At 44.9% G+C, this 15,861-nt stretch overlaps 2 protein-coding genes across 9 annotated transcripts in view; one reads left to right on the top strand and one right to left on the bottom strand.

Moving 5' to 3' along the window:
* Positions 1-1,714, bottom strand: part of REV3L (REV3 like, DNA directed polymerase zeta catalytic subunit) — a 177,305-nt gene extending 175,591 nt beyond the window's left edge. For 2 of the 6 annotated variants that reach the window (XM_077902750.1, XM_077902751.1), the window contains exon 1: positions 1,438-1,701. In XM_077902750.1, the coding sequence (XP_077758876.1) occupies positions 1,438-1,576 (139 nt within the window). In that variant the 5' untranslated portion in view covers positions 1,577-1,701. Of the gene's footprint in view, positions 1-1,437 lie in introns of all 6 variants that reach the window. The other 4 variants (XR_013382817.1, XR_013382816.1, XM_077902752.1 and 1 more) reach the window with 4 other exon arrangements.
* A 544-nt stretch (positions 1,715-2,258) lies between these two features.
* The window catches only part of LOC144316975 (uncharacterized), a 92,543-nt gene continuing 78,940 nt past the window's right edge, over positions 2,259-15,861 (top strand). For 2 of the 3 annotated variants that reach the window (XM_077902749.1, XM_077902748.1), the window contains exons 1-2: positions 2,259-2,418; positions 3,286-3,469. In XM_077902749.1, the coding sequence (XP_077758875.1) occupies positions 2,276-2,418; positions 3,286-3,469 (327 nt within the window). In that variant the 5' untranslated portion in view covers positions 2,259-2,275. Of the gene's footprint in view, positions 2,419-2,731; positions 3,073-3,285; positions 3,470-15,861 lie in introns of those variants that run through there. The other variant, XR_013382806.1, reaches the window with a different exon arrangement.

Here is a 15,861-nt window from a genome sequence, read left to right as displayed (position 1 = left end):
TATTAGCACGTCACTTTAGAATTCCGAAATCTGGCTGAACAGAGCTCTATCAACCTTCTAATTCTTTCTCTGTACTGGAAGTGAGAACAAACGGTGTGCGACACTGAAATTGCAACTGGAAACAAAGACAGTCACCAATATATCTGGAAAGGGGAGGGGGAAAAATCTCTCAGAACTTTATTGCCTCTATTTTCCAGCCTCCAAAGTTTCAGGTGTTTCTCCTTTCCCCAAATCAACAGCACTCACATTTCTCATCTTCCCAGGTCCCTATCACCAAAACCATCATTTCATCACTCTGGGAGGGGGGATACTGCATCAAAATCTCACAACACTGAAATTTGCAACAAAGAGAATTGACGTTAAAAAGGGAACTGCTTGGGAAAAAAACAACAACAACAACGAGCGCCTGTGTTGGGTAGAGCCGTTATCTCGCGTGGCCCTGCAGAAACGGGAGGAGGAAGACCCAGCGCGACCGGGGCGCGGAGCATCAAGTGGGAAACGCTGCCCCAGACCCCGCAGGCGCAGGGCAGCCCGCAGCCCGCAGCGGAGGGGAGCGCGGCCTCCGGGAGCTGCAGGCGGCTCACAGCGCGCACCCCTCCACGGCCACGCGAGGCCCTGCCCGTCTGGCCCCCGCCCTTAGCGGCGTGACCCCACGTCCCCAAGAGCTCCCGTCACTGTCCCCCCCCGCCGACCCGACCCCACTCGGGCATCCGAGCGGTTCTTGGGGTCAGGATGACGTGTCTTTACACGCGGCCCCGCGGCTCGGCGTGGGGGGCACGTCTCCGACGGGGGCCGCGGCTCCTCAGGCGTTCGCGCCACCGGGCGCGAGGTGCGGCCGCCGGGCGAGCGACGACGCGCCCCTTCCCTCGAGCGGCCGCCGCCCGGGGCCCCGGAGGCTCGGGTCTCCGAGGAGTCGTCCCCGACCCGCGCTCGCCGCGGAGCCCCACGGTCCCCTCAGGGGGCGGGATTCCTCAGGCGCCGCGCTCCGGAAGGGGCAGAGGCGGGCGGCGGCGGGCGGCGGCGTGAGGCCGCGCGGGGAGCGCTGACCCTTCCTCGGCCCCTCAGGGCCCCCTCCAGACGGGGGAGGCGGCGGGGCGGCAGCGGGGCGGCCACCGCAGTCCCCCCGGCGGGCGACCTCAGCGCGTCCCGGAGGACACGGCGCGGCCACCTGCCCCCCCGCCCGCCCCCGCGGCCCGCGCTGCGGCTCCGGCTCCCGGCCGCCCCGCGCGCTGCCAACACCCGGCGCCCGGGAGGAGGGGGCGCGGCGGCCGCGCGGACCCACGTCGCGGCGCCTCTTGTCACGCACCCGGGGAGAGGCGCGGAGGGAGGGAGGGAGGGAGGGAGGGGAGGCGGCGGCGAGCGCGCGAGTGCGCGGCGGCGAGGGGAGGGCAGCCCCGGCGCCCCGCCGGCTCCCGCCCGCGCCCCGCGCCCGCTTACCTGCCGGGGTCGCTCCGAAGACTCGCACCACCGGCACCTTCTTGACAGGGGCCTGGGTGAGGGGGCACAGGCAGGTGTCCAGGCCCCGCAGCGGGCTGGCCATGTAGTAGTCGGCGGTCACTATCCTCACTGAAAACATGTTCGCCGCCGCCGCCACCGCCTCCTCCTCCTCCTCCTCCTCCTCACGGGCGATCTGGCGGCGGCAGCAGCGGCGGCGGCGGCGGCGGCTTCCTCCGCAGCGACGGCCCCACGGCGGCGGCGCCCCCTCCCCGCTTCGGCTCGGCCCCCTCCCCTCACACACAGACGCGGCGAGCGGGCGGCGGGCGGCGGGCGGGGCGCTCGCTGCTGGCACTGCTGCCGCCGCCTCCTCACGAGCACCCGGCGACGGGCGACAGCAGAGACGCCCTGGCGCTTCCGTCGGTGCTGCTGCTGCCGCCGCTGCCGCCGCCGCCGGGAATCACACGGGCTCCTCGGTCCCAGGCTGCAGCTCTTGTTGCCATGATGATGATGTCACGGACGCAACCACTGGGGGAGGGGAGGCCGGGGGGGGGGGGGGGTGCGCGAGTGCGCGCGCGCGTGCGTGCGTGTGTGTGTGCGCGTGGGGGGGGCGGGGGGAGGGGACGCGGCGGGAAAGGGAGGGAGCGGGGCGGGCACCCGAGCGGGACACCCCGGCGGGGGCCGAAGAGGTGTTTTCTCCCCCGCCCCCCCGGGCTCGCAGCGAGGGAGGAGGCCGCGGGGGGTGGGGGGGGCGGGGAGGCTGGGCCCGCGCCGGGCGCGGGGATCGATGACTCGGCCGGTGGGCACGGCCACCTGCGTGGGGGGGGGGGGCGGAGCGCCGATGTCATGGATGCGGGAGGGGGGTCGGGGCCGCTCGGGCGGCTCGGCGGGATTGGCCGGGGATCGCTCGCGCTCGCCTAGGCGACCGCCATTTCACATCCTGCGGAGGAGGCGGGGGCGGCCGCCGAGACGGCGTTTTACGAGGTAAGAAAGCCCGCCCGCGGGAGGCGGGAGGCGGGAGGCGGGAGGCGGGCGGCGGGGCGCAGATCTCGTGCCGCCGCGGCCTCGCGGGAGGGCGGGCGGGGCCGGGCGCGGAGGCGGAGGCGGAGGCGGACGCAGCCGGCCCTTCTCAGGTATCGCAGCGGCTCCGCGCGTGGCCCGGGGGCGGCGCGAGGGGCGGGGGCGCGCGGGCGCGGGCCTCGGCCTATAGGAGGGCGGCCCCGGCGCCCCCTCCTTCCCGCGGCGCTGCGGTGTCTGCGCGCGGCCCCCCGGAGGGACGTGTTCCCGCTCGGCTCCGCTTAGCTGGGCCGAGCAGGGCCGGGCAGGGCCGGGCAGATCCGGGGTTTCCCACCGCGGCGTCGTCCTCCCGCGCGAACAGATCCTTCCTCGGGTTCCTCCTCAGCGCCTCAGGCTGCGGCCCGGGCGCGCGCGTGCGCGGTTGTGTGCGCGTCCGTGTGCGCGTCTGTGCGCGTGCGCGTCCGAGGAAGCACTTGTCCGCGCTGGGTGACCGACCTCCCCCCGCGGAATTCAGGATTAAGAGCCTTTCAGAGAAGCGTTCGGCCGGAGGTGTAGAGCCCCCGTGAAAGTCACCGCGTCAGACGCGGACACCCGTTACCCATTACCTAAAGGCAAAAGGAGGTAGGGAAGAAGTGTTCGACAAAACAACTCCCCCCCCCCCCCAAAAAAAAAGGTGGGGAGGGGTGCAGTTGTGAAATCGGGGAAAAAAAAAAAAGAAAAAAAAAGGTAGTAACGAGCCGCTGGGTTGGCCCTCCTGTTGGAACCCACGGGTTTTTGTCTGACTCGGTCACTAAATACTGGGTGTGACCTTGGACAAATAATTTGGTTTCTCAGGACCCGTTTCCGCCTCCGTGGAACGAGAGTGGCACAGAACAAAACCCGAAGGTTTCTTCCCAACAAAAAGATTGACGCAGTGGGAGGCGTAAACCGTGGTTTCCAGTTCGAAGTACGGCACCGAATGGAGACTTTGGACATTTTCAGCCTAATTAGAGATCGGTCACGCTCACGTAGGATACAGGTGTGTTTTAATGGCTTAGTAGGTTGCCGTGTATTTTAAGTGGTGTGAGGGGTCCTCCTCTGGAACCGTTGTGGTTCCTCAAATAGGAAAATCAGGAGGCTCCAAGGTGGGGTGGGGGGACAGGTCCCTGGTAGGCAGCGTCTATGAATTCCATAACATATACTGCTAATAAGAATTTATGCTCCAAGGGATTTGAGGCTGATTACCACAGTAAATTAGCTTGCAGTTTTCAACCTCAGAGCATGATTATAATAAACATAGGTAGCAAGATTTCTAATATAAAGGAAATTACCTAATATTTTTAAGAGGCAAATCTCAAATTGATTTAAGTTTTAGAAGGCGATGGAAGGGATTTAAAAATAGCATTACTGTGTTAAAATGCATTTTCTCATAAAACAGATGTTTTTGGGCAAGCTGAATGCCAGATGCACAACGCCAGTGATTCTCATAATATTCCATGGCACTAGAGTTGTTGTTGTTGTTGTTGTTGATTTAATATTTTGGCCCTTACTAAGTCACCTCTGTAGGGATGAGGCCTCGAAATCTGTCTTAGCAACCTCCCTCACCACTCATGATTCTAAAGTCCTATAAAATTGAGAGTCCCTGTACTATATTATAATCCAAGTACACCCATAATACTTAAATTATACTATTCCTAACTAGGAAAAGGTAAAAGCATCAAATTCATGGATTACTTGTCTCTAGAAAAGGGTTTCCTTCCCCCTACTTCTTGAAACAGCATCATTGACTAAGAAAAGGCAGTTGCAACCACAACTCACATCTTTCCAACCCACCAAGGAAAGAATGTTCAGTCTTGGGAAAAGCATCTGCAGCATGAAATTAGGATATTTTGTCCATTGCATGTAATTGAGTTTAACTTGTTGCTGAAATTGAACACCTGACAATACTTCCCTAATTAATCACTATCAAATGTGTAAGTAAGAAAGAGTTCTGGAACTTTGAGTCAGAAAATGAAAATTTTAAGCCATCATTTATTAGCTAAATGATTTCGGATAGATCATTTCATTTTCTGGAGTCGGTTTCCTCATCAATGAAATGGACAGTAATTCCTTCTTTAATGTCTCAGGGATGGTACAGGCTCATATGCGGTAAGGCATGTGAAAGTATCATCATATACAGTTGACATCCAGAAGTTTAACTCATTCAAAAGGAGTAAATCGTTTGAAATTGTCTTATCTACGCAGTAGGAGAGAAATGTCAAAATTGAACTCTGTATCCTTAAGTATCTCTTTTTTTGTTGTTACTGTCCAGTGGCTTCTGTTTGCCTGGTGGTTTGAGAGATAGACAAAACAGGTGACTTTATACTTTCAGACAGACTTGATAGTTTCTAGTCTACCATCATAAGCATCAATTGACATTTCATCTCTTCTAGTCCACTGACCTACACTCATCATGTCATGCTTTTGGTAAAAGCCCACCAAACCTTCTGTATCAATACTGTTGAGTGTCTATCAGTATTTGCCTATTAGCAATTTATAATAGAACAGAAGGCAATGGCCACCATTATCTTTCACCAGGTATTGTAAAATGGCTTACCCAGCACTCATCCAATCCCCTCCTAGCTTGCTTTTCTGCACTTTAGAAGCTAGAAAATTAAAAACTACAGTTTCTAGACTCTCTTGCAGCTAAATGATGGTGTGCTGGTAAATGTTTACTAATGGCTGGGGGAGAGGAACAACTGATTTGTTGTAGCCAGTCTTCATGGTATGAATATTCCCAGGCTACCAAAAATGACTTCACTGAATGTGGAGTTACTTAGAAAAGATGCTAACAATCAGTAGCTGGCTTCCTTCAGCATACCAGTGCATATGACCTAGTTTCCAGCAATCAGATGCACCCATTCAAGACATAGGTATGAAAGTAAGCAACATGATGCCTCAGCTGCACTCAGGGAGATGGGATTTTTCTGGCAAACACTATATGGTGGAGATACTTGGTTCTGGGTAGCTGGGGGAAGAGTTCTCACATCCATTTTTGGAGTCATGGGCGCTGACTGGCAGGTGGTGTTGGAAGGGGTTTCCACTAGAATTGCCCTGTGATGTGGGATGAGGTACTTTCTGGTTTGTTTTTTCCTAGATGTTGTTTCTAGCAGTGTTATTATCCAAGCCTGGTTCGCTCAGAGATCTGTCCTTTAATCCCTTTCTGCTTAAACTAGCTCAGTCACGGCCAGCTACATAATTTGCTGAGCCCAGAGCAAAAGGAAAAATGTGGGGCCCCCTTGTTCAAAAAGCAGGAAAAAGGTGCCATTATACTTACTAAAATATAAAGCTTTTTCTTTCTTCTGTCATCTCTCTCTTGTAATGATGTTTTTTATTTGGTTTTTAATGTCATTCTAAGGAAAATTAGAATTTTAAATTAGAATGAATTTTACCATTCATCTTTATTTTGTGCAATGCCATTTATAAATGCAAATATAAAAGCATTTAACTCCTACATAGACTCACCAAAATTACACAATTCATATTTCCTAGTTTATACATGCATATGCATTTTGTGCTTATCAGAACAGTGTAAACGCTGCACAGAACCAACTCAGCTGTTTTTGTTTCCCTTCTTGATAGGCACACATCCTCACAATTTGAGTAGGGAAGGAGTGAAAAGAAAGGAAACCATGAGTTGCCCTACCTTTCCCCTTCCTTCTATGTCATCATTCTCAGCGTAAATGCTAATATGGGGAAGTAAATGCTAATATGAGAATATGATAGGGTTCATCTGTCGCTTGTATTTTTTAGGATGCCACTGCCTTCTTTTTGTAATATGCTTGCCTGTCGTCACTGTGACTCCCTGAGTTCCTACACCTCATAGGTCTATCAATGCTGTGTTTATGACACACCACAAAGACTATATGCAAATAGGGTGCAAGGAAGAAAAGATGCACACAGTGCTTCCTGTGCTTGCTTGTATGATCCATTGTGCCACTGGACTTCATTTATTAAACTTTCAAACATAAAAGTATGAAGATTTTCAAAATGGCGATTGCAGAACACTAAACCAAGCACGGTGCCCCTTAGAACTGCACAGTTTGCATGCCCATGAAGTTGACCCCGAGCTCATTGTTTCTCAAGGGGCTTCTCCTGATGTGTTAGGTGAAGCAGTTCTACATTGTGCAGGATATTTAACATCCCTGGCCCCTGGGCACTACATGCTACTCTGACAAAAATGCCCTCCAAGAGGAGTTACTGAACTCCTGGAGTGTACTCCACTGTCTGTAGCTGGGAACCATGGTCATTACAGATCCAAAAAAGGTCATGTACAGTTTCTGCTAGTGATTCTCAGGCAGGAAAAAATACAGAGTTGAGTTTAAAAGATTTCAGAAGTCTTATACCTGAGAGAATTATGGTGACCTTTTTCCCATGGTCAGAAAAATAATACTGTCTGCATTGGTGATGAAACAGGTATTTGGGGTGAAAGTTTAAAAGTGATCAGTGGGGAGCAGCCCGGGTGGCTCAGCAGTTTAGCACCACCTTCAGCCCAGGGCCTGATCCTGGAGACCCGGGATCGAGTCCCACGTCGGGCTCCCTGCACGGAGCCTGCTTTTCCCTCTGCCTGTGTCTCTGCCCACCCCCCCCCAATCTCTCATGAATAAATAAATAAATAAAATCTTAAAAATATATATACATTAACATCATAACATACTAGAGTTGAAATAAGATATTCTAGATCATTTATTTCCTTTATCCCTATAGATTAAAAGCTCTAGCTATATAGACCTGGCCTTGCCTTTGCTAATGCTGAATCTCAGTTTTCTCCTCAATACAATGAGGATAATAGTATATTATCTTAGGTTGGAAGTCATTTTACCAAAAGCCAATTCACTAAAAAGTAGTTTTACCAAAGAATATGTTTGTTAAATTCAAGGTGAATTTTCTGTAAAATAAGTATTTGGTAAATTTAACTACTTGATTCTTTGGCAAATTAACTTTTAGCAAATTGAACTGTTTTCCCATCCCTGTTAGGCTTATAATAAGGATTAAATGAGCTGTTGGATACTTTCAAAAAGTCCTCAATCAGTCTTAGCTATAATCCCTCCAACATTCTGACCTCAAGTTTTACCCATTCCCTCTCTGAATATTTAAATAGTTCCCATTGCTGTCCACATGACTGGCCTTCGGTAGCCTTTCACTACCTTTAGTTGGACTATTATTACAATAGTCACTTGATTGGCCTTTTGCCTCATTCCCTCCAAACTTAATTCCTACACTATGGCAAGAGTGGTCTATCACATAAATTTTAAATTATCATCTACAATATAATAGTTATATATTGTAGATGACTGTTTCATCTTTTTCACATATCCTTTCAGCACCATTGGAGTACTTTTAGTTCTGCAAATATACTTTTTTTTTTTTTTTTTGAGAAAGCATCAAATTTCTTTGCCTTGCCTTTCTAACTGGAATATCTTCCCTTTTCTTGTCTCCTGCCAAAATTTTTGTTCATCTTTCAAGTTTTAGTTAAAATGCTGCTTCCCTTCTAAAGATCTCCCTGATGTCCTCAAAAAAATGTAGGTGTTCTTTCTAGGCTTCCACTTTTTTTTGGTATATGCTTCTGTTATAACTCTTAGATTACTGCAGTTGTTTATTAGGTTATCATTCTGATAGACTATAATCTCCTTGAAGGTAGGGACCTTGCCTTTTTAGTTTTTATATATTAGTTCCATGTATAATGGCTAGTATATGAAGACATAGCCTATGTCTTCAAAATTTATTGAATTAAAAATTTTAAAGATTTATTTACAACTCTTCTCTATGCTTTCCCATGACACCTCCAATTTACAGGTCAGGACACTGAGGCCCAAAGAAATGAAGCTATTTAGTGAGATCCCAAGCCTTCTAACTCCACATCTATTACTTTCACTCCTTTACTATAGAGAATCTTCTGAGTAGTGTCTATATGCTAGTCATTTCTGTTGTAGGAAACGGTCTTATCAGTGTCTTTCTATTCACTTAAAATCTAGAGAATAAGCAGAAGGGCATAGTGATCCAGGAAAATTTGTATGTTCTTTCTTACTCAATTATTTGGTTGCTTTTGTTTGTTTTCTAGGTAATTCAGTGAAAGTCAACGTAAATTATTTGTTCCTCCCCACCCCTGGAGGACATTTGGTAAAATGTCTGGAGACATTTTTGATGATCACAGCTGAAGGACTGCTACCTGTATCAAATAGGTAGGAGTCCTGGGATGCAGCTAAATATCTTACAATGAATAGGGTAGCTCCCATAGCAGAGAGAATTATCTGACCCAAAATGTCAGTAGTGCCAGAGTTGAAAAGCCCTAATCTAGTCTAAGGGAAATTTTTACTCAGCCTTTCATCCACTGTGTTGTCTCTATGGTACCAGGATAGAAAAGAAACTCATTGCCCCCCCAAGAAGGGATTTGGAACCCCTGTTTGGTAAACTCTAGAGGCAATTGCTATCAACTACACACTCTCAAAAGACTTCATGCAGGTTTCCCCAATGGATTCATAGGGCCTGCCTGGGTGTAAGATAGGCACACAAATATGTATTGCTTGAGTGATTAATAAAATATATTTTAACTTAAAGAATGGGGCTTTGTTTCTTTTCTTTTTTTTTTTCAAAGCTAAAGGGAAGTCAAATTAATCATCATGGTGAGAATTTCTGTTCTTATCTTTTTATTTCAGTTACAGGAAGAAGCAAAACTTCCTAAAAACAACTCTCAAGTCACCCACTTCCATAAATTATCAGTAATAGTTTTAAGGGAGAGACCAATGAGCCTGTAAATTAAAGATGATGTTTGAGGAACAAAAAATAAAAGAAGCTTTCAGAATAGAGTAATATTAGAGCTGATGCATGAGCTCTCCAGGACCCTCATTTAAATTATGTATCCAGAATTGAAACCAGAGCATTTCTGATGAATTATGGCTAGGCAGGAAGACACCAAACACATGTGGAGTAAGGTTAGATTAAGTTCCCAATTTAAGTAACATAAGATGCAGAATCTCAGAAGCAAGGTGTCTATATAGAGCAGCATATCTCACGGTAGTTTTCCTTGGCCCCAATGTCCTCACTGTACTTTTATATCTACAGTTTAAATCACATTCCAGGAAAGCTTCCACTAATAATCTGTGTATTAATAGTGAACTCCCCTGGGCTTTGCTCCTCATTCCAGGGTTTAGGAAAGAGTATTCTCAAATGTGTAGATAGAGATTAACACTTATTTTTATTTTCTCAATAAAATGTATTTTTCCAATCTTAAAAGTTTTTAAGAAATACAGCATAGGAAATACAGAAAACCATAAAATACAGGATTGCAATCCCACCCAGAGGCAGTTATAATTAACATTTTAGTCTATTTTTCTTTTAGAAAATTTTTCTATAAATATATTAGTGGAAACAATGTCCCACTTTTTTTTTTACTATACGTTATAGGAGAAGCATTTTCCATACAAATTAAAATTCTTCATATCCATTATTTTTAATGGGTACAGAATATACTGCGCTATGGACATATGATAGTTTACCACTTTCCCACAGTAGGCCAATAACACGGTGTTTCAAATTTTACATTGTAAGAAATATCCCACTAAGCAATTGTTCCATTTTGGATCCTACCCTTAACTTTTCAAGGAACTTACTTTATAGTTCATTATTACTTGACAAGAACATTAACCCCTGGAATGTGCCATGTTCCTTCTCTCCACCTGTTTGCCCACTTAGTTCATTCTTTAGATTTCAGGTCAAAGGTCACTTTCTCTAGGAAGTCTTCCCAAACTTTATATTTGATTATGGTTTTCTATGACATATTCTAATTGTACAGTGTTCCTTTTTTCCTTAGCCCTTAGCTCTAGTTGTAATAAACTATTCATTTGTATATTATTTGGTTAATTTCTGCCCCCCCCCCCCCCCCAGCCTGAAGTAGAATACTACAATCATTATCTGGATAAGCAGTGATTAAAATGTTATAAACACAAGCCAATTAATGTGATCTCATTTGTATTACTGACAAGATGGGTTATAGCTTGAGATTGAAATACAATTAGTCCAGAAATACTTACGTGTCAGGCATTACTTGAAGTGCTAGGAATTTAGAAATGAGAACAGGCATGATTTCAGTCTTCATGGTGCTTATAGTCTAATGCAACAGTTGGCAAACTATTCCTGTAACAGGACAGATAATAAATATTTGGGGTTTTCAGGCTATGTAGCTTCTTACAACTACTCAACTTTGCCATTGAAATGCAAAAGCATTCGTCAATCATAGAGTGTGTCTAGATTCCAATAAAACATGCAGTGGGGCTGAATGTGGGACAAGACAGCCATTAAACAGATCATATGAGATGTCCTTCAAAAGAAAAGGACAGGATGCAATAAAGTCACATGGCAGAGCTGTCTAACCTAGTTTAGGGAAAGGAACAAAGACTTCTTAAGGAATAGGACTTTAAAATTTAAGGAAGAAGAAGAATTATCCAGATAAAGGAGGGGCAACAAACTGTGAAGACTTAAAGTATAGAAAGAACAAGAATAGAGATTCATTCTTAAGCTTGGAGATTGACAGGGAGGAAATTGTAAGAATATAGAGTGAAAAGACAGATTTAGAAAAGACAAATTTGTGAAACCTAGTACTCCCGGGAGGAAGAGGTGACAGTAGGAAAGACTGAGAAGGGACAATCAAGGAGGCATAGGAGTAGCAGGAAGTTTAAGACCTTACAGACACTCTAACCTCCTCTTCCATCAGTATGTGTAGGATATGTTGGTTGGGAGATATTAGCCTAAGGGCTACATGAACCTCAGTGAAATGATGTACCTTTTGAAGGATAAAACATGTAGAGAGAGAGGGAGAGAGAGGGAAAGAAGACTAGAGCTGAGGGCTGAGTAAGAATTGTTGGGAGTGATAGGGTAGAGAATGCAGACGTAGTAAAGAAGTAAAAGAGATAGAAACAATTGCTGCTATGTAGTAGGTGCTCAATAATTTTTTTGGTGAAAGAAAGGATAACAATATAAAATCAAAGAATCCAAGAGGGAGAGAGTTTCAATAACAGGCTGGTCAATAGTTTTGCATACTTATTTTTTTTTTTAATTTTTTTAATTTTTATTTATTTATGATAGTCACAGAGAGAGAGAGAGAGAGGCAGAGACATAGGCAGAGGGAGAAGCAGGCTCCATGCACCGGGAGCCTGATGTGGGATTCGATCCCGGGTCTCCAGGATCGCGCCCTGGGCCAAAGGCAGGCGCCAAACCGCTGCGCCACCCAGGGATCCCTTTTTTTTTTTTTTTTTTTTTAAAGTTTTGCATACTTAAAAGAGCTATTGCTCAGCATTAGTTTCCTTGGCCATCTGGGAAAAGATACAGGTAAGGACTCATCCACTCTTGATGCCCTGGCACAGAATAAGCCTGACCTTCCAATTTCTACTTGTAGGAAAAGCTGACCTATTTTTTTTTTTCTTCCTAAAGGTTTCAGTGAGTAGGAATAGGGACCTTCTAATGTCAGGACCTGCTCAAAATACAATAGGAACAAGATTTTTTCATAGATTACATTGACACTGGCTCAACTGTTTTCTCTCACCTATGTTAAGCGCATTTTATTACTTAATTCTAAACTTTTTGTATTGTTTTGTTATTAACTTGTTGGTATCTCTAAAGTCCTATCTTAGATGGTGTGAGCAACTTTAAATAATGTAAGACACAGCTCTGGGCTCAAGTATTATGTAATTGACCAATAAATTGTAAGCTTCTTGAAATTAGGAATCATACTTGACATTTCCTTTTTTTCCTTGCACAGTATCAGACATATGGTTGGTACTATAGAAATAATTTCCCCTGCCCTCTGCATTGCACCATTTGGTGACCAAATGGTGTCTGTCTAACTACTTCTGTATGACTTGGACAAAACATGCCGCTTTCTGAGACAATCATATTCTGAAGGCATCAGTAACAGTAATTTCAGCTTGTTGAAGGTGGAGGTTCTTTGTGTAAAGGTCAGCCTGTCAGTAAATAGCATGCCAGCCTGTTCTTTCAAGATTATAAGAAACCTTTGTACATGTATTTTTTACACTTAACAAAAAAAAAGTAATAGGAAGCTGTACCCAGGGTCTCAGGACTGGGGCAACTGAGTTGTAATTTATTTTTTAAACATTTACTTTTACAAATTTATGAGAGCAGGGAGCTGAGATTTTTCTTGCCTGAATTAGCAATAATTTCATTCTCTATTCAACTTTAGCAAAAATACTAAGCTAGCCCTAAGATGAAAATGTGAAATACAGGTTCTTACCAAGTCAGAAAAGTGGAGCAAAGATTAGTCTTAAGAATGAAGGGAAACATTACTCATTTTTCTTAAGCCTGCTTGCTTCTGCATTAGTATGAACTGTTTTTAGACTGAAAACTCATAGATGAGGGAAGGATCCCCTTTCTAGAATACCCAGCCCCCTATACTAAGCATATCCAAAGACTCAAATTATTAAAGACTGACACATGGCTTACAGTCTTCCTGTTTTCCTTAACTGCTACCCTCATTCTGAGTGAATTCATTACCAAAGTAGACACAATACCATCCACCAGAGTTCCTTGACCATCTCATCTCCAGAGATCTTAGCCACTCATTTCTCTTGCCACATCCTAGATCTTGTCATATACCCAATCTGTTTCACCTCTAACTCCATAAATGCAGACTTCACCTTCTCCAGCCACAACATGCATCCTGGCTCTCCACTCAGTACCTCCCAATACATCATTCTCACTTCCCTGATGTCTCCAGTGCTCTTCCTTTCTTGATGTCAGTCTTTCGTCCCTCTCAGATTTCTCTGATGTGGGACTTCCAATCCATACTTCTCTTTTTTCTCCTTATCAGCCTTCTCCTGCCTTCACTTCCTTTGATTTTTTTTTTTTTTTTTTTGCTGCATTCTATTTTAAATTACCACTCTCTTGCCAGAAACCACATCACCTTTGCCCTGCTTGCCCTGCCGTCAGTAATCTGGCAAAACACCAGCTCTAACTGGGTGCCCAAACCCAGATTGCTAAGTGCACCCAGTTAGAAAAAATAGCACTGCTATGTAGGTGGGCATTTAACATTGTACATTCAGGAACACAGACCAGTTAGGTCACTCTGTTCGTATTATTGGGAAGAGAAGGGAAGGTTATCCTTATAATGCACTAGAGTCTACTCCATATGCCAAGGTATAGTTGTTACAAGTTCTCCTTTGTATACCCAAAATTAGTAATAGGCTGGATAATTTCAAATGTCGTTACCCTCTGAGTCTCTAACATAAGCTTTTGTACTTAACTTTCCTGTTTTAACTTTATAGTTTGGGCCTAGTTCACCCAACAAGGTAAATTTCTAAAGTTTTTTAAATTACTATTTGATCAGTCAAAAAGAACATGTCTCAAACATTACTGAATGTAGTGACAACCAAAGGAAAATCACTCCTAGGGATGATTACCCTTTTTAGGGGGCTTTTGTGAATCTAAGTAGTCTTCAGTTGTTGTAACTCAGGGCCTGGGCCTTAGGCTCAGCTCCCTTGGGTCATTTCATTCTTGCATGTCCAGCTTCCCGCTTCCCTCATTTCAGCTACAGATGCTGCTTTTTTCCTAAAGTAACAGAGAAAGCAGTGCCCCTCAAGTGTGAAGCAGTGCAGGGTGCTGTTTGCAGGTGTAAGTCACATGTATTAAATGGCAGTAGCGGGATCCCTGGGTGGCGCAGCGGTTTGGCACCTGCCTTTGGCCCAGGGCGCGATCCTGGAGACCCTGGATCGAATCCCACGTCGGGCTCCCGGTGCATGGGGCCTGCTTCTCCCTCTGCCTGTGTCTCTGCCTCTCTCTCTCTCTCTCTCTCTGTGACTATCATAAATAAATTAAAAAAAAAAAATTAAATGGCAGTAGCATACTGGTTAAGGGTGTAGGCTCTACACCCAGTTTCCCTACTTCCCTGCTCTGTAACTTTGGGCAAATTACTCTCTGTGCCTCATTTTTCCCGTCTGTGTTATATAGATGATAATACTAGTACCCACCACTCAGTGTTGGAGGATTGAATTACATATATTAAATGAGTTAATACTTTAGAACTGGTAAGCACTCAGAAACTGTTAAGCTATTATTCATAATTTAGAGGCAGCTTCTCTATTTCCTAAAATACATTTATTCGTTACAAGAAGAGACTAATGATGAAAGCTAGAAGCTATTAAAATTCCATTGATTGGATATAAAAAGTAGACTTTTAGAATTGCAAAAGACTCAAGAAATTATTTAGACCATTGGTTTTTAACCAGTACTATGCATCCATCAGAGTCACTTATGAAGTGTTGTAAAGCTGCAAGTTACCCAGGCTCTCCCTTCTTACATCTACCAAGTCAAAATAAAATGTCCACAGGCAATCCCAATGCAGTCTTCCTTGCAAGAAACACTGAAATAATTCAAGTCTTTATATTTTATGATAAGGAGAGTGAGACTTAGAATAAATGAATGACTTGACTAAGACCCCACAGAATAGGTAGGATCAAGGTCACCTAGCTGCTTGGTAAGTGATCTTCCTATTCTTCTATGTGACCTGCCAAATATATTAACTTTTCGTGGAATATGGGAGTTTATCCTCCTCTCAGTACTATCAGGAAGAATAATATAGACTTGAAAAGTGTACTTTACTCATTTTTTAATTCAAAATAGCAAAATCTATTGTACAATTCATGCAAAGGACTATTGCACATTTACAATAAGATTTAAAGTGAATTTTGCTGTGCTTGTCATGTGGACATTAGTCTTTGTCCACAATACTTGCACTTTGGCACAATACTTGCTGCCAATTAGTACAAGGAAAACACTGTGTGTGTGGCAGAGAGCTGCTTAACCCAACCTCACAGATTGAAAACAAACAAATGCTTTATTGGGAAAGGTAGCTGTGGGAATTAAACTTCGTACAGCTCTCAATAATAAAATATGCATTTTATATAAGTAGGATTTTTTGTTTTACATCTTAAGTTTTTAAATTTTTAAAAAAGATTTTATTTATTTGAGAGAGAGCATGAGCAAGTAAGAGAGCATGCACATGTGCTTGTGTGAACCCGGGGAGGAGCAGAGGGAAAGGGACAAACAGACTCTACTCTTGAGCAGGGAGCTGGTAACGGGGCCTGACCTGGGGCCAACCTCATTACCCTGAGATAATGACCTGAGCCGAAATCAAGGGTTGGACGCTTAACCAACTAAGCCACCCAGGTGCCCTCTTTTAAGTTTTTTAAAAACAAAACAAAAAACCTTTGTAAATGGTTCTTTGAATTTTCCAGTCTATAAACAGTTAATGTAAAAAAGAAAAAAGTTCAGTGGTTATTAGGTATAGTGTTCTTATTGTATAGCTTTATTGATTGGTAAATTGAAAGTCTAAAAAATATAGCAAAAACAAATTCTGAGTTTTTGTCTTCAGTATTAGGTACTATG

The sequence above is a fragment of the Canis aureus genome, chromosome 7, assembly GCF_053574225.1.
Source record: "Canis aureus isolate CA01 chromosome 7, VMU_Caureus_v.1.0, whole genome shotgun sequence".
NCBI lineage: Eukaryota > Metazoa > Chordata > Mammalia > Carnivora > Canidae > Canis > Canis aureus.
This window is presented reverse-complemented; position numbering and strand designations above follow the sequence as displayed.